Source organism: Aethalodelphis obliquidens, unplaced genomic scaffold (assembly GCF_003676395.1).
Source record: "Aethalodelphis obliquidens isolate GAN/ISIS:26980383/991018 unplaced genomic scaffold, ASM367639v1 scaffold51, whole genome shotgun sequence".
NCBI lineage: Eukaryota > Metazoa > Chordata > Mammalia > Artiodactyla > Delphinidae > Aethalodelphis > Aethalodelphis obliquidens.
The window spans coordinates 1,551,670-1,565,186 of record NW_020837995.1 but is presented as its reverse complement, the minus strand read 5'-3'; the positions used below and the strand labels follow the sequence as shown (position 1 = coordinate 1,565,186).

At 42.4% G+C, this 13,517-nt stretch overlaps 1 protein-coding gene across 2 annotated transcripts in view; it reads left to right on the top strand.

Annotated features, from left to right (window-relative positions):
* RYR3 (ryanodine receptor 3) overlaps positions 1–13,517 on the top strand; it is a 557,080-nt gene that overhangs the window by 436,621 nt on the left and 106,942 nt on the right. For both annotated transcript variants that reach the window (XM_027083790.1, XM_027083789.1), the window contains exons 46-49: positions 472–592; positions 6,521–6,690; positions 9,049–9,269; positions 12,315–12,405. In XM_027083790.1, the coding sequence (XP_026939591.1) occupies positions 472–592; positions 6,521–6,690; positions 9,049–9,269; positions 12,315–12,405 (603 nt within the window). The remainder of the gene's footprint in view (positions 1–471; positions 593–6,520; positions 6,691–9,048; positions 9,270–12,314; positions 12,406–13,517) is intronic.

The following is a 13,517-nucleotide window of genomic DNA, read 5'->3' as shown; positions in this document are numbered from 1 at the left end:
CATCCTCTACACCCCTTTTATTGCCCTAGTCCCAGCATTAATCAAATTTTTAGGAAATAGAAATTCCTAAGTCGTTTCTACATTTAGCAGAATTCCAGGGTCTGGAATCGTGGCCACATTGTCACCACTCCTGTCATAGCCACCGAGAGCTCCTGGTGTTGCAGTCACACTGAGGACAGGCTGCACCTTCACTGCTGAGACTTGATGCCAAAATGGCGTGACCATTGCTGTCGCAGCAAAGGAACACACTAACCCTCCTTGGCCAGAGTCATTCCCTCAGTAGCAGCTCTTCTAGAAAATCAGGAGAAAGCTCCTCTTTTCCCTGTGGTCACACATGTCTAGAACAATTAGGAAAACATAGACGTGTACCCACCCCATCCCCCCGACAAGGAGAACCATTTTACTGCCCCAGGCTTCTGAAGCAGGAGTGTGGGAACCTCATTTATCTTACTCTCCAAACCTACCTTGCAGCTTATCCAGACAGGAAAGGGGGAAGCCATCCGGATCAGGTCCATCCTGCGCTCCCTGGTCCCCACCGAGGACTTGGTTGGAATCATCAGCATCCCCTTGAAACTGCCCTCCCTGAACAAAGGTAAGGGAAGCTGCTGGAGGCTGAGTTCTGCCAGTCTCCCCAGGGCCACCTGCTCACAGCAGGACTCCATCCGCAGTGCAGGGCTCCTCCCAGCCTCCTACTGCAGGGCAGGCTGCACAGGCGAAGTATCTTGCTCTTTTTCTGGTGTTGAGGGGTCCTCTCCTCCCAGCTCCAGCCGGCTGCTGTCTCCCCTGCTCCCCTGCGTTGAGACTCTCGTACCCCATTTCCTATCAGTACGGCTAGTCCAGACCTCAGTCTTCTGAACTCCAGCCCTCTGGAAGGAGGCTGATGGACTGGAACCAATGAGATCTCTCACCAAACCTTCCTTCTCCTTTGCCTCTGTGCCCCCAGCTTGTCCAGCCAGCCAGAGCAACAAAAGGATAGGGTCTGACCGAGGCTCCCCTGCACCACAGTACTGTGTCCCTCACAGCCATGGATCATAAAGAGTTTTCCCCCTGTGCTACATGTGACATTGGGCATCAGTCCTTATTAACTTTGCAAAACTTATACTCTCCCAAAAGCACACAGGTTCTCCATGTCACTCCACCTGCTACCCAGGCAGTTTCCTCTTAGCAGACGGAAGAATTGAAAAGATAGTATGATTTTGTTATAGAGTTTCCCAAAACTAGTGTTCCAAGGAACATTTTTATAAAAGATACTAATTGGTGTACATGTCAGCAAGGGGTTTGCAGTCAATCACTTTGGGGAACCTATGGAATATATCACATTTTTTCCATCCTTATTGAGATATAACTGACATATAATGTTATATAAGTTTAGGGTGTACAATGTTATGATTTGATATTACAAAATGTTTACCAAAATAAGGTTAGTTCATGCATACTTCACCTCACATAATTACCATTTGTTGATGTTGTTGTTACGGTGAGAACATTTACGTTCTACTCTCATAGTAACTTTCACATAGTAACTCTCATAGTAACTTTCACATAGTAACTCTCATAGTAACTTTCACATAGTAACTCTCATAGTAACTTTCACATAGTAACTCTCATAGTAACTTTCACAATACGGTATTGTTAACTATGGTCACCATGCTGTACATCAGATCCCCAAAACTTATCCATCTTATAACTGAAAGTTTGTACCCTTTGGCCAACATCTTCCATTTCTCTCACTTCCCCCAACACCTGGTAACCATCAATCTACTCTCTGTCTCTATGAGTTCAATTACTTTAGATTTGACACATAAGTGAGATTATACAATACTTGTCTTTCTCTGTCTTACTTCACTTAGCATTATACCTTCAAGATCCATCCATGTTGTTGCAAATGGCAGGATTTCCTTCTTTTTGTGGCTAAATAATATTCCTCTGTGTGTGTCTGTCTATATGTGTATACATACCACATTTTCTTTATCTATCTATTAGACTATTTTATTTCTATATCTTGGCTGTTGTGAGTAATGTTGCAGTGAACATAAGGATGCAGATATCTCTTTGAGATAGTGATTCCATTTCCTTTGGCTATATATCCAGAAGTGGGATTGCTGGATCATTTGGTTGTTGGATTTATAATTTTTTTGAGGAACCTCAACTCTGTTTTCCATATTAGCTGCACCAATTTATATTCCCACCAACAATGCACAAAGATTCCCTTTTCTCCATATCCTCACCAGCATTTGTTATCCCTTGGTTTTTTGTTTTTGTTTTTTATAATAACCATTCAACAGGTGTGAGGTGATATCTCATTGTGGTTTTGATTTGCATTTCCCTGATGATTAGTGATGTTGAGCATCTTTTCACGTACTTGTTAGTCATTTGCATGTCTCGGAAACATGTCTGTGTGGATCCTTTGCCCATTTTAAATCAGATTATTTGTTTTTGGTTTTGCTGTTGAGTTTTTATAGTTCCTTATATATTTTGTATATTAACTCCTTGTTAGATATATGGTTTGCAAATATTTTCTCATATTCTGTAGGTTGTCTTCTCATTTTGTTGATTGTTTCTTTTGCTATACGGAAGTTTTTTAAATTTAATGTAGTCCCACTTGTCAATATTTAGTTTTGGTGTCATATCCAGAAAAATCATTGTCAAGGAGCTTACCCACTATGTTTTCTTCTATGTTTCCGGAATTTTTCAGTTTCTTCTGGGTTGTCCAATTTGTTGGCATATAAGTGTTCATAGTAGTCTCTTCTGATCCTTTCTGTTTGTGTGTTATCAGTTGTAATGTCTCTTCTTTCATTTATAATCTTATTTATTTGAGTCTTCTCTCTTTTTCTTGGTAAGTCTAGTTAAAGGCTTGTCAATTTTGTTTATCTTTTCAAAAAGTCAACTATTAGTTTTGTTGATAATTTTTATTGTTTTCCATTCTCAATTCATTTATTTCTGCTCTGCTCTGTCTTATTTCCTTCCTTACAGTATTAGAATATTCTGGATCTCACTATATACTTAGTTTTAACAGTGTGTGATATATTTTCATGTTATTAATTAGTATCCTTTCATTTCAGTTTGAAGAACTCCTTTCAGCATTTCTTATAAGTAAGGCCTAGTGGTGATGAATTCCCCCCACTTTTATTTGTTTGGGAAAGCATTTATCTCACCTTCATTCCTGAAATACGATTTGCTGGGTACAGTATTCTTGGTTGGCAGTTTTCTTCTTTCAGCATTTTGAATATATCATTCCATTCTCTCCTGGTCTGCAAGGTTTTGGCTGAGAAATCCACTGATAGTCTATTGGGGGTTCCCTTGCATTGAAAGAAATTTTTTTCTCTTGTTAATTTTAAAATTTTCTCTTTGTCTCTGGCTTTAGACAGTTTTATTACATTGTGTCTTAGAGAAGATGGTTTGGGATTGAAATTTGGGGGTGACATAGCAGCTTTATGAACTTGGATGTCCAAATATCTCCCCAGGTTTGGGAAGTTCTCAGCCATTATTTCTTTAAATAAGCTTTCTGCCTCTTTCTTCCTCTCTTCTCCTGGGACTCCAGTGATATGTGAATTGTTTCTCTTAATGGTGTCCCTTAAGCCCTGTAAGACCTTCATTCCTATACATTCTTTTTTCTTTCTGTTCTGCTTACTGGGTAATTTCAAATTATCTGTCTCTGAGTTTACGGATTCTTCTGCTTGGTCCAGTGTGCTATTGAAGCTCTCTATTGAATTTTTCCATTCAGTCATTGTATTCTTCAGCCCCAGTATCTCTTTTCTGTTCTTTTTTATGTTTTTAATGTTCTGTTCTATCTCTTTGTTGAACTTATAATTTTATTCTTGTATTGTTTTCTCTATATTAAATTGTTTATCTGGATTCTCTTGTAGTACTCTAAGCATCTTTAGAATAATTATTTTGAATTCTTTGACAGGCAATTCATGTATCTCTATTTCCTTGAGTTCAGTTACTAGGTTACTGTGTTCTTTTTGTGCTGTCATGTTGCCCTTATTCTTCATGATTCCCGTAGTCTCGCATAGGTATCTGTGCCTTTGAAGAAGCAGTCACCTCTTCCAGACTTTATGGACTGACTTTGGTAAAGAAAGAGCTTCACCTTCAGGTGGGGTTCATTAAAGTGTACTGTGACCCAAGGTCTGATGGTACAGGACACCAAGTACGGGGGTGTGCAGCAGCTTCAGGTCCAGAGGGGGCATGATGTCTTACTGACTCAGGCCACTAGGGTCAACAACACTGACAACTGCATGGACCTTGGCAAGTGCTGCCTGGGGTCCGCAGTGGCTTCAAGGGCTGTTGGGGTCCTAAGCAGTGCTTCTAGGTTCTAGTAACTAGGGACCAGGGTAGGCAGTAGTGGTGGCCAGAGCCAGTGGTACACATACACTTGGCTGCGGGGACCAGCTGCAGGTGACTGTGTAGTGGCAGAGGCCAACTGCAGACACACACGTAATGGCAATGGCAGGGACCAACAGCAAAGACCAGAGCCAACCGTGGGTACACTAGCACCTGCGGAGACCCTGGCTATCAGCATGCACTCCCGTGCCTGCAGGGTCTCACCTGGGTGCGTGCACAGCAGTGCAGGCCAGTGATGAGAGCTGGGCTGGCAGCATGCAGCTGCACAGCTGGAGTGACTCACCCTTCAGCTGAAGGGGTCTAGGTGGCATCTTGTACTCTCACAACCACAAGGCTGGGGCTGGCTGCCCGTGCGGACTTTGGGTTCTGGCTGGTGCAGGAGAGGCACTGGGGAGAGAGTCAGGTGACTGGGCATCTGTGAACACAAAAACCTGTGGGACAAAAACCGGTGAAATCTGGATTTTGTGGCGGCGGTGCTGGCTCTTGGTTTCTTCAGTGGCAGAAGCTGCTGGGTCCTCAGCAAGCAGGTCACCGGGAACCACAGTGGCTCCTACTGTGTGGCTGATACTGGTAGCCCCTGCCCTTCTTCCCTGTTCCTAGCCATCTCTAGACACCTCAGCTTTGCCAGTCTCTGGGTGGGGTGAAACCAAAGCTAGTCCTTCGTGCAGTGCCCCAGAAGGCTGGGAAAGCCAATCACCCACCACACTCTCACTTTCTGGCAAAAGGAACTCTTTCCAGCTGAGGAGTTCCACTCTTGCCACTGCGATGCAGGCAGAATGAAGCTACCCTTCCTTCCCTTTTTGTGCACTTACTCTGAGTTTTTGTTCCATTCTGTTGAAGTTTCTTAAGTGGATCCCTGAGCTCTCCCAGACTGGTTTGGTTCATGGATAGGTGTTTAGTTGTTGATCTTTGGGGGGCGGGGGGCAAGGCTGGGGTCTCCTACCCCCCCATCTTGGTGACATCATTCTTGAATATATCACATTTTATAACTACATGAAGCACATTAAGATTATAAAGGCTCTGAGAAAACAAAATATAAAGAAAATAAATGTTGAGCTCAATGTTTCCCAGACCTTTTGAAGACAAAGCACTCATTAGTATCCCGTTAAAATACTGTTCTTCAGAACACCACATGTCTGAGAGATTCATTCAGCCTCCGATGTTCGGAAACAGCGTCCCCTGGTGCTCCGGGGAGGAGAAGCAGGCAGCCTCCTATCTGGAAGGTGTCTTCTCTCCTTGCTCTCCCAGAGCCCTGCACAGGTGCCTGGGCTGCCTTAGGTTCTTGGCTGGATAGCGCTAAATGTTTGCGGCTCTCAGGGTGCCTTACGAAGTACAGTATTTATAGACGCTGTGACTTTAGCTTGATCATTTAGGGGCTCTCTTTCCTAGTTTTTGGTGTTAACAAAACAGTAGGAGGAAGACTTTCTTTTTTATCCTCTTTCAAGATCCTTTTTGTTTTCCAAGTCAAGAAATTTTTATTTTCTTCATGATATTTCCCCCACTTTATCTTTGAACTGCTCTATTAAAATAAGGTTAGAATTCTTGGATGATCTGATCTAAATTTCACCCAAATCAAATAATAGTTTCTAAATACTGAAAGAATATTTCCTCAGTTTTGTGCTATTTATGTTGCAATGGCTGTAAGCATGACACACTTTTCAATTTAATCTGCCTTACATTTTTCTCCCTCACTTTCTTCATCATTCAACAAAGCAATAAATCAAGCCCTGATTCCTGGCATTTACCCACCAATTTCAAGCTCCCAATGTGACACCGCTGAGCATGGAGTCGGACAGAGAATGCACATAGCACCCTGTTGTACGGCGCTTCCAACATACAAATACAACAGATGTAAATAACCTCAAGTATAGTTTATAGTACAATAATTAGGAAGTGGTGATCTTTGAGTACTTGTTACCTTTTAAAATACAATACACTTAATTGCAAATCATAATTTTTAATAATGGATATATCTAATAACTGGCTCACAGAATTCCTGCAATTTTAACAGTCAGTTCTTCCAAGCCAATGTAAGCTGACTCTAGCACAACATTGTATTATTTCTAAAATTCCTGTTTCTTGTCAGGAGAACAAGCCATAGCCAGACAAGCTCTGTGTTCCATTTGAGACTGTGGAGCTAGAAAAGGGGAAATGACATTCTCTGTGTGTCTTTCAGATGGATCAGTCAGCGAACCAGATATGGCGGCCAACTTCTGCCCCGACCACAAGGCACCCATGGTGCTGTTCTTGGACCGTGTTTATGGTATAAAGGATCAAACTTTCCTGCTCCACTTGTTGGAAGTTGGGTTTTTACCCGACTTAAGAGCCTCTGCCTCTTTAGATACAGTAAGTGGTTAAAATAAGAAAAATTATTTTTCCATCATTTTAAATGATTAACATTGGAATTAGAAGTGAATAGTTTCTATCTACTCACTGATTACATACTAACAGTTTGCTTTAAAGGGTGAGAAAATAGAGGAACCAAGAAATGGCAGATGAATTAATTAGTCCAGAGACTGTTATGTAGGTAGACTGGACCTCAGATATTCAATCTAGCTCCCTCTAGGGCAAGGCTTCCCAAGCTCAGCACTCTTTGAGGTGGGGGTGGGGAGCATCCCGGGCCTCTACTGGTACTACATACCCGTAGCACACTCCCCCAAAGCAATTCACCAGAGGTACCCTGGGAGACAAAATCTCCCTCACATGAGAACTATGGCTCTGTCACTTATGAAAAAGGATGGCTGGCAACAAGATAGGCTGGAAATACTCTTCATACTCTCACTCCTTAAGTTACGTGCACTGACCATCAGGAAGGATAGTCTGAAGCTCACGGCATGACAAGGTCAATGTAAGAGGCCAAGTGCAAATCCAAGTTTGGAAGTCCAGTGTGAGGTAAGGGTAATCCAACATCAAGAGACATCAAGACAGGAGGCCGCAGGAGTTAGAACACATGGAGGCCAGATGCCCCAAGTCAGGATGAAGCAGAGAGATCGTGTACTAGGAGTCCTGGGTCCAAGGAGGAAAGACCAATTAGATCAGAGTAAGTTTTCAAACAAACCTTGGCCAGTTTAGGGTTGTTTTTAAAGAGCCAGTGGCATATCTTCTTGATCAGTCATAAAGTTTCTCAAAGGCTCCACCTGGTGTCCAACAGCAATAGAGGTCTGAGCTCTAGTGATGAGTGGTCAGCTAACCAATATCTTAACTGGGGTGGATTCCATTTGAACGAGTTACACAGAAATGGATGGGGTCACCCAGCAATGGAAAGCAGGAGGAGCCCCAGTCTGAATGGGAGCTCTGTCCCTACCTGTGGCATGGAGATAAGAAATGGTATATCCACGAAGGCATTAGAGACATATGGCTGTTTTGTCAAATTAAAACAATGCTTCCACAGCGATTTTTTTGAGGTTTCCTATAAATTCCTTGATTTAAATATTAAAAATATTTTTAACTTGTGGGACATTCCCAAGTTTCCTGATCAAAGCATTCAACTTGTTTATAGATCAAATAGACAGCAAATACTGTTCTAGAATTTGGTGGTCAGATCACATGCTTGTCTACACACCACCTACCACAGAAGAAGGTTTGTATTCGGTTCCTCAGCACACGTATTTTCATGCATTCTCTTTTGAAAACTTTTAAGCCACCGGAATCAAAGCTCTTCCTTCCTCATTTTAACAACTCTGTCTTTTAAAGTGATAAATGTGGAAGATTAGCTGTTTCTTTCCATATGATTACTGCAGCTCCTAGAAGGCAAACTTTTGATAATTAATAGAAATATGTACCATTCAAAGAAAACAGTTTATCAGATCATAAGTTAAAGGAAATGTGTTACAGATACGATGGCTGTGATCATGACAGGAAATAAGGATAATATTTCATCTCTGTGGACCTCAAGGTTTCTTTGGCAGTTCTGCACTTTTCAAAGATGGTAGTTAAGCATGCTTTGGCTGTATTTAGTGTCACTAAGTGGGCCTTCCTTAAATCTAACCTGTATCAATGAGCAAGAGACAACAATGTGAATGAGGATTACAGCAGAGTTTAAGAGAAGGCCCTTGATTTCTATTCCTTGTACACGTTTTCCCCATGCAGAGTTAGGTTCCCTTCAGTGATGTCTCACCCTCACGCCAATTATCAGATTGCAAATCGCTCACAATGCTCAAAAATTAGGTGATGGGGGTCAGAGCTCCACTTCCTCTCTGTAAAATTGTCACACAACCAGTGAGTCTGAGAGCTTGCTCAGCTCGTCACCGTTTACTAATCTCAAAATCGCAAGAGGACAGCTTGTGAGTCTCCATACGGTGGAAACAGAGAGCGAAAACCAGAATGGTAATACAGTAGCCTGGCAGTTGGTCTTTGCAAATATCAAGGGTGTTGGGTTAGACTGGTCATCAGCTGAGTTTAATAAGCGTTTCGGCTTCTTCTTTGAAGGGAACAGATGTTTGTGGACCATTTGGAATGAGTTAGCACTGGCTAGCCTTTGCTTTTCTTCTGTTTTATTGTTTCTTTTAACCTGATTCTTTTTCATTTAAGATGCAAAAGAGAAATGGGTCTCTTTAGACAAGGTAGAAAGTTGTTCAGCCTGTCACTGTGAAACACGCATATGTGTACACCTCCCCACCCTGCTAGATGAGAGCTCAGTACAGGGGGAAGCCTGGCTCTGTCTTTCCCAGGAGACTAGTCAGCGTCTCAATCTTCTTTCTTTAGGTCTCCCTAAGCACCACCGAGGCCGTGCTGGCACTGAACAGGTACATATGTTCTGCCGTGCTCCCGCTTCTCACAAGATGCGCCCCTCTCTTTGCTGGAACAGAGCACTATTCCTCTTTGATCGACTCCACACTGCAGACAATATACAGGCTTTCCAAGGGCCGTTCCCTCACCAAAGCTCAGAGGGACACCATAGAGGAGTGTTTGCTGGCCATTTGCAAGTAAGTACCCGGTCTTAGGTTCTTCACTTCCGCATATGCGTCCACATCAGCTGCACTGAATTGTGTAACCCGAAACCTGATGAATCTAGTCTGAGGATATGCTCAGATGCTAAGGATGTGCTGGGTCCCCTACTTGCTGCAGGCTCTTTTTTCTTTTTTAAAAATTTTTTTGAAATATAGTTGATTTACAATGTTGTGTTAGTTTTGTGTACAGCAAAGTGATTCAGTTATACATATATATATATATATATATATATACACACATATTCTTTTTTAGATTCTTTTCCATTATATGTTATTACAAGATATTCAGTATAGTTCCCTGTGCTGTACAGTAGGTCCTTGTTGGTTATCTATTTTATATATATATATAGATATATATATACAGATATATATGTATGTATTATATTTTAATCTGAAACTTCTAACATCCCACAGGTTCTTTCTGATCGCCTCTCCCTTGGGGCTCATCTCTCTGTATTAGACTCACCTGGGAGCTACTAAATACCCCAATGCCAGGCCACACCTCGGCCCAAAAGATCAAAACCTTTAGGGATAAGAGCCAGACCTCTAGCTTGTGAAGCTCCCCCGATGATGCCATGATGTAGCCAAGACTGAGAATCACTGCTGCAGGTTGTCCTGGAGTCAGGACCAGCAGGTGCCCCCTTTAGCGGCCAGCTGGGTCTGGTCCTGATTCTTGCTGAATGGGTTGTTTCCTAGTCACACAAGAGATGACTACGCAGTGAGGGTCTAGGGCTGCCTAGAAAAAAGGAATTGGTCCGTCCTTTTAGGACATCAAGTTAAAAGGCAATCTCACATTTATATTTCAAGTGTAACAATGGTCCTTCCATTTTAAATGCTTTATTAAAGTTAACCTCTATCTGCTACCTTTCTGTCATCTAAGGCCTACAGGCTTCAACTACTTTAGGGACCAAACTGTGTCATGCACAGTACTGTTTGCCTAGGGTGTGGAGTGGAAGGTGGGAGACCGCCACCCAGGCCCCATAGAAGGGATTTCTCGCTGAGATCCTCTGCCAGAATCAGGCCCTACACTCTGACACCACTTCATTCATTCCAGTATTATTAGAACTGGCAGAGAATTAAGCTCATTTGAATACTGGTGGTCTTAGAAGAGAGACAAAGTTTGGTAAACACACTATAGGCCTCTAGGAATTAATAGGGTGACTAGGGTTTCCATGCTGCCACTTCAAAAGGAGGGACAAGAGCCCCATTACTGGTGTACGTGGGCTCCTACTTTCCTTCTGAGTAGTGGCCAAGGGAATAAACAGTGAGTCTGCACAGAAAGAAAGTCTTCTATCAGCATCGATTCTGTAATTGGCTGGTAGCCGCATCGATCACAGCTATAGATCTTGTTCTACCTTTTGCTAGATCTGAACTCAGCAGGTATCTTAGAAACCAAACCAAAAGTCCTGTCTCCCAGCATAAGCTGTTTCCTAGTTAAAAAAAAAAAAAAGTCATGGTGAGACTGATGTTAGCGCAAATGTTTTTAAAGAATCAGATCAGGGCTTCCCTGGTGGCGCAGTGGTTGAGAGTCCGCCTGCTGATGCAGGGGACGCGGGGTCGTGCCCCGGTCCGGGAGGATCCCACATGCCGCGGAGCGGCTGGACCCGTGAGCCATGGCCGCTGGGCCTGTGCGTCCGGAGCCTGTGCTCCGCAACGGGAGAGGCCACAACAGTGAGAAGCCCGCGTACCGCCAAAAAAAAAAGAATCAGATCAGACCTTGGGGAAATTAGAATTTTACATCAAACCAAAAATAGAGCTCACAGCCCTATTCCTGTACTCCTAGGAGCTTCCCCACTCCTCCTCTTAACCATCTGAGCTCTAGAAACACAGACAAACTGACACTTACGTAGATTTTTAATTTATTTTTAGTAAGTCAGGAATTAATCAAGTTAGAGATTTTTTTTTAATTTCTTGATTTTATTCATTAGTCAATCTAAGGTGATATTGCTAATTGGGTAAACGATGTTAAAAAAAATGAGGAACTTTATATGCTTGTAATTACTACATTTAGAGACAAGCTTTTTTTTTTTTTTTTTTTTTCTATGTATTATGCCTGACTTGTTCACTCCAGGGCTTTTTATCGCAAGGCCAGCTCTACCAAAAGTTGTGAAACAGACGAACTCTGTTGTCCACCTCCATTCATGTCCATCCTTCTTGTTGTAGATGCCTCCAAGGCTTTCTTCCTGGCATTTTAACATTCAACATCAGTTATTAACTTTGCCTCCATGGCTCTTAGGCATCTCTGAAAGGGGCTCATGGGAAGAACTTATGTGCCAAATTGTGTGTAAGTGTGTATTTTCACTGGGAAGAATCCAGAGGTTCCACTGGGTTTTGAAAGGTTTGGCAGTCTGAAAATATAGGCTAAATCAGCGTTGCTTCTCTCTCCTTTCTCTATCTCAGAATTTACTTGCACCAAATACCAAGGCCATGAACACTTTGATAATTTGGTACATTGTTCTCTACTTACTCAATTTGCCTTTTAAAGGAGTTTTTTGAGGACAGACCCTTAACCCAAAGAAATGATTTCAATAATGAGAATATCAGGGATCAGGTAGTAACTCAGAGCACCCTTCAGATCACACCAGAAGGTGGCCTCAGATTCCACCCGTGCAGCTGATCACCTCTAACTTCTTCCTTTGCAGAGTTCGGGAGGATGGTCAGTTCGTAGCAATGGCTCTAAAACCACCTGCACTTTCTTTCTGTTATAGACTTCTTTGCACGTAATCAGTGGCTGTACTTTGAGTGTGCATAGACCTTAGGACATCTTGTCACATGGTGATTGGAATTTAACCTTAGGGATCTCAAGCCATGAGCCCTACTCCCTCTTTCTGCATTTTAACTGTACTCAGTTTTTAAAGTGTTTTATCGTAGACTGTGGTTTATCCATGATCTTTTGATTTAGGAGCTGAGTGTTTTGAAGCTTAGCTCTAATATATGGTTATAGCTGAGTATTCCTTTCATTCCCTCTTCCTTATTTTTTTTTTCATTCTGTCCTCTTGTTTTTCTTATTTCATACTGCAGTCACTTGAGGCCTTCCATGTTACAGCAACTCCTGCGACGTCTAGTTTTTGATGTGCCGCAACTCAGTGAATACTGCAAAATGCCTCTGAAGGTAAACCTCTCTATTGTTACAGAAAAAACAGTCTATGGCACAGGAAACTTGCCTTGTAAAACATGATCTTCACAACTGGGGGAGCAAAGTACATCTTAAATGGGTTTTACTCCTTTAAATTGATAGCTAACTAAATACAGTCTCCAATATCAAATCCCTTCTTGAGTGTCAAGGTTGGAAAGAGTAGTTCTGCTAGATTCATTAACTGCTCCAATTTTCCTTAATCGATTTCTACCAATTACTTGTTATTTAGCAGAGGTCAGTGAGGGCACTTGGATTTTGTACTTTCCTGCCCTAATTAGGTTTTCAGGATGTTCTTAATCTCAAAAGGCTTTGAAGGCCCTGTGATTCTTCATTTAGGTACAGAGAATAAAATGTCCCTTTTCTATTCCATACTGTGTTGTGCTTTTTTTTTTTCCTTCTGTAACAGGTCCTCTTTTTCACTTCTTTTTTTTTACTTCTTTTCTCTTGTTTTATTAATGAAAAGTAAGGCCACAGAGCCCTCTCTTAGCCACCTGATTCCTGATTTTCCCCCAAATTACCAACATTTTGTTGCTGGTATAGGGAGCGTCAGGCCTGGGTAGAAGAACACCAGACTCTGCCACCCACACAGAGGGCAGTGTTTTTCATCTTTTACCTCTGAGGCACCTGCCCTATTAGCATATTCAAAAGGGTCAGCAGTGGCCAGCCACACCTGAAGATTCTGCCCAGTGATTTCAACAGAACTTTTCCCTCTTTTCAGGAATATCACTAGTTCAAGCAAGGATTTCAAGAAGCATTTTACTGGGATAAACAGAATTCCCAGAAGCCTTTAATTCATCCTCTTTCAGCACGCCACGCAGAAGACAGCTTGTATGCTGTCAGAGATTCCACAGTCCTCCACGGGCTCGTTCTTCTGTCTAACCCTAACAGTCCCAGTTTTCATCCCCCAAAAAATCCTTTAGCTAAAAACGACAGTTTTTACAGTTCAACCTGGCATTGCTTCCTTGGCAGACCTGTGCCGTCAGCTGGATTCTGGCTCCCAAAGAAACATCATCGATAGCACTCAGTAAGCTCACCTTTACCCCTTAGATCAGCGGGATTTTTCTTGGAGGATGTGGATCCCGCCGGCT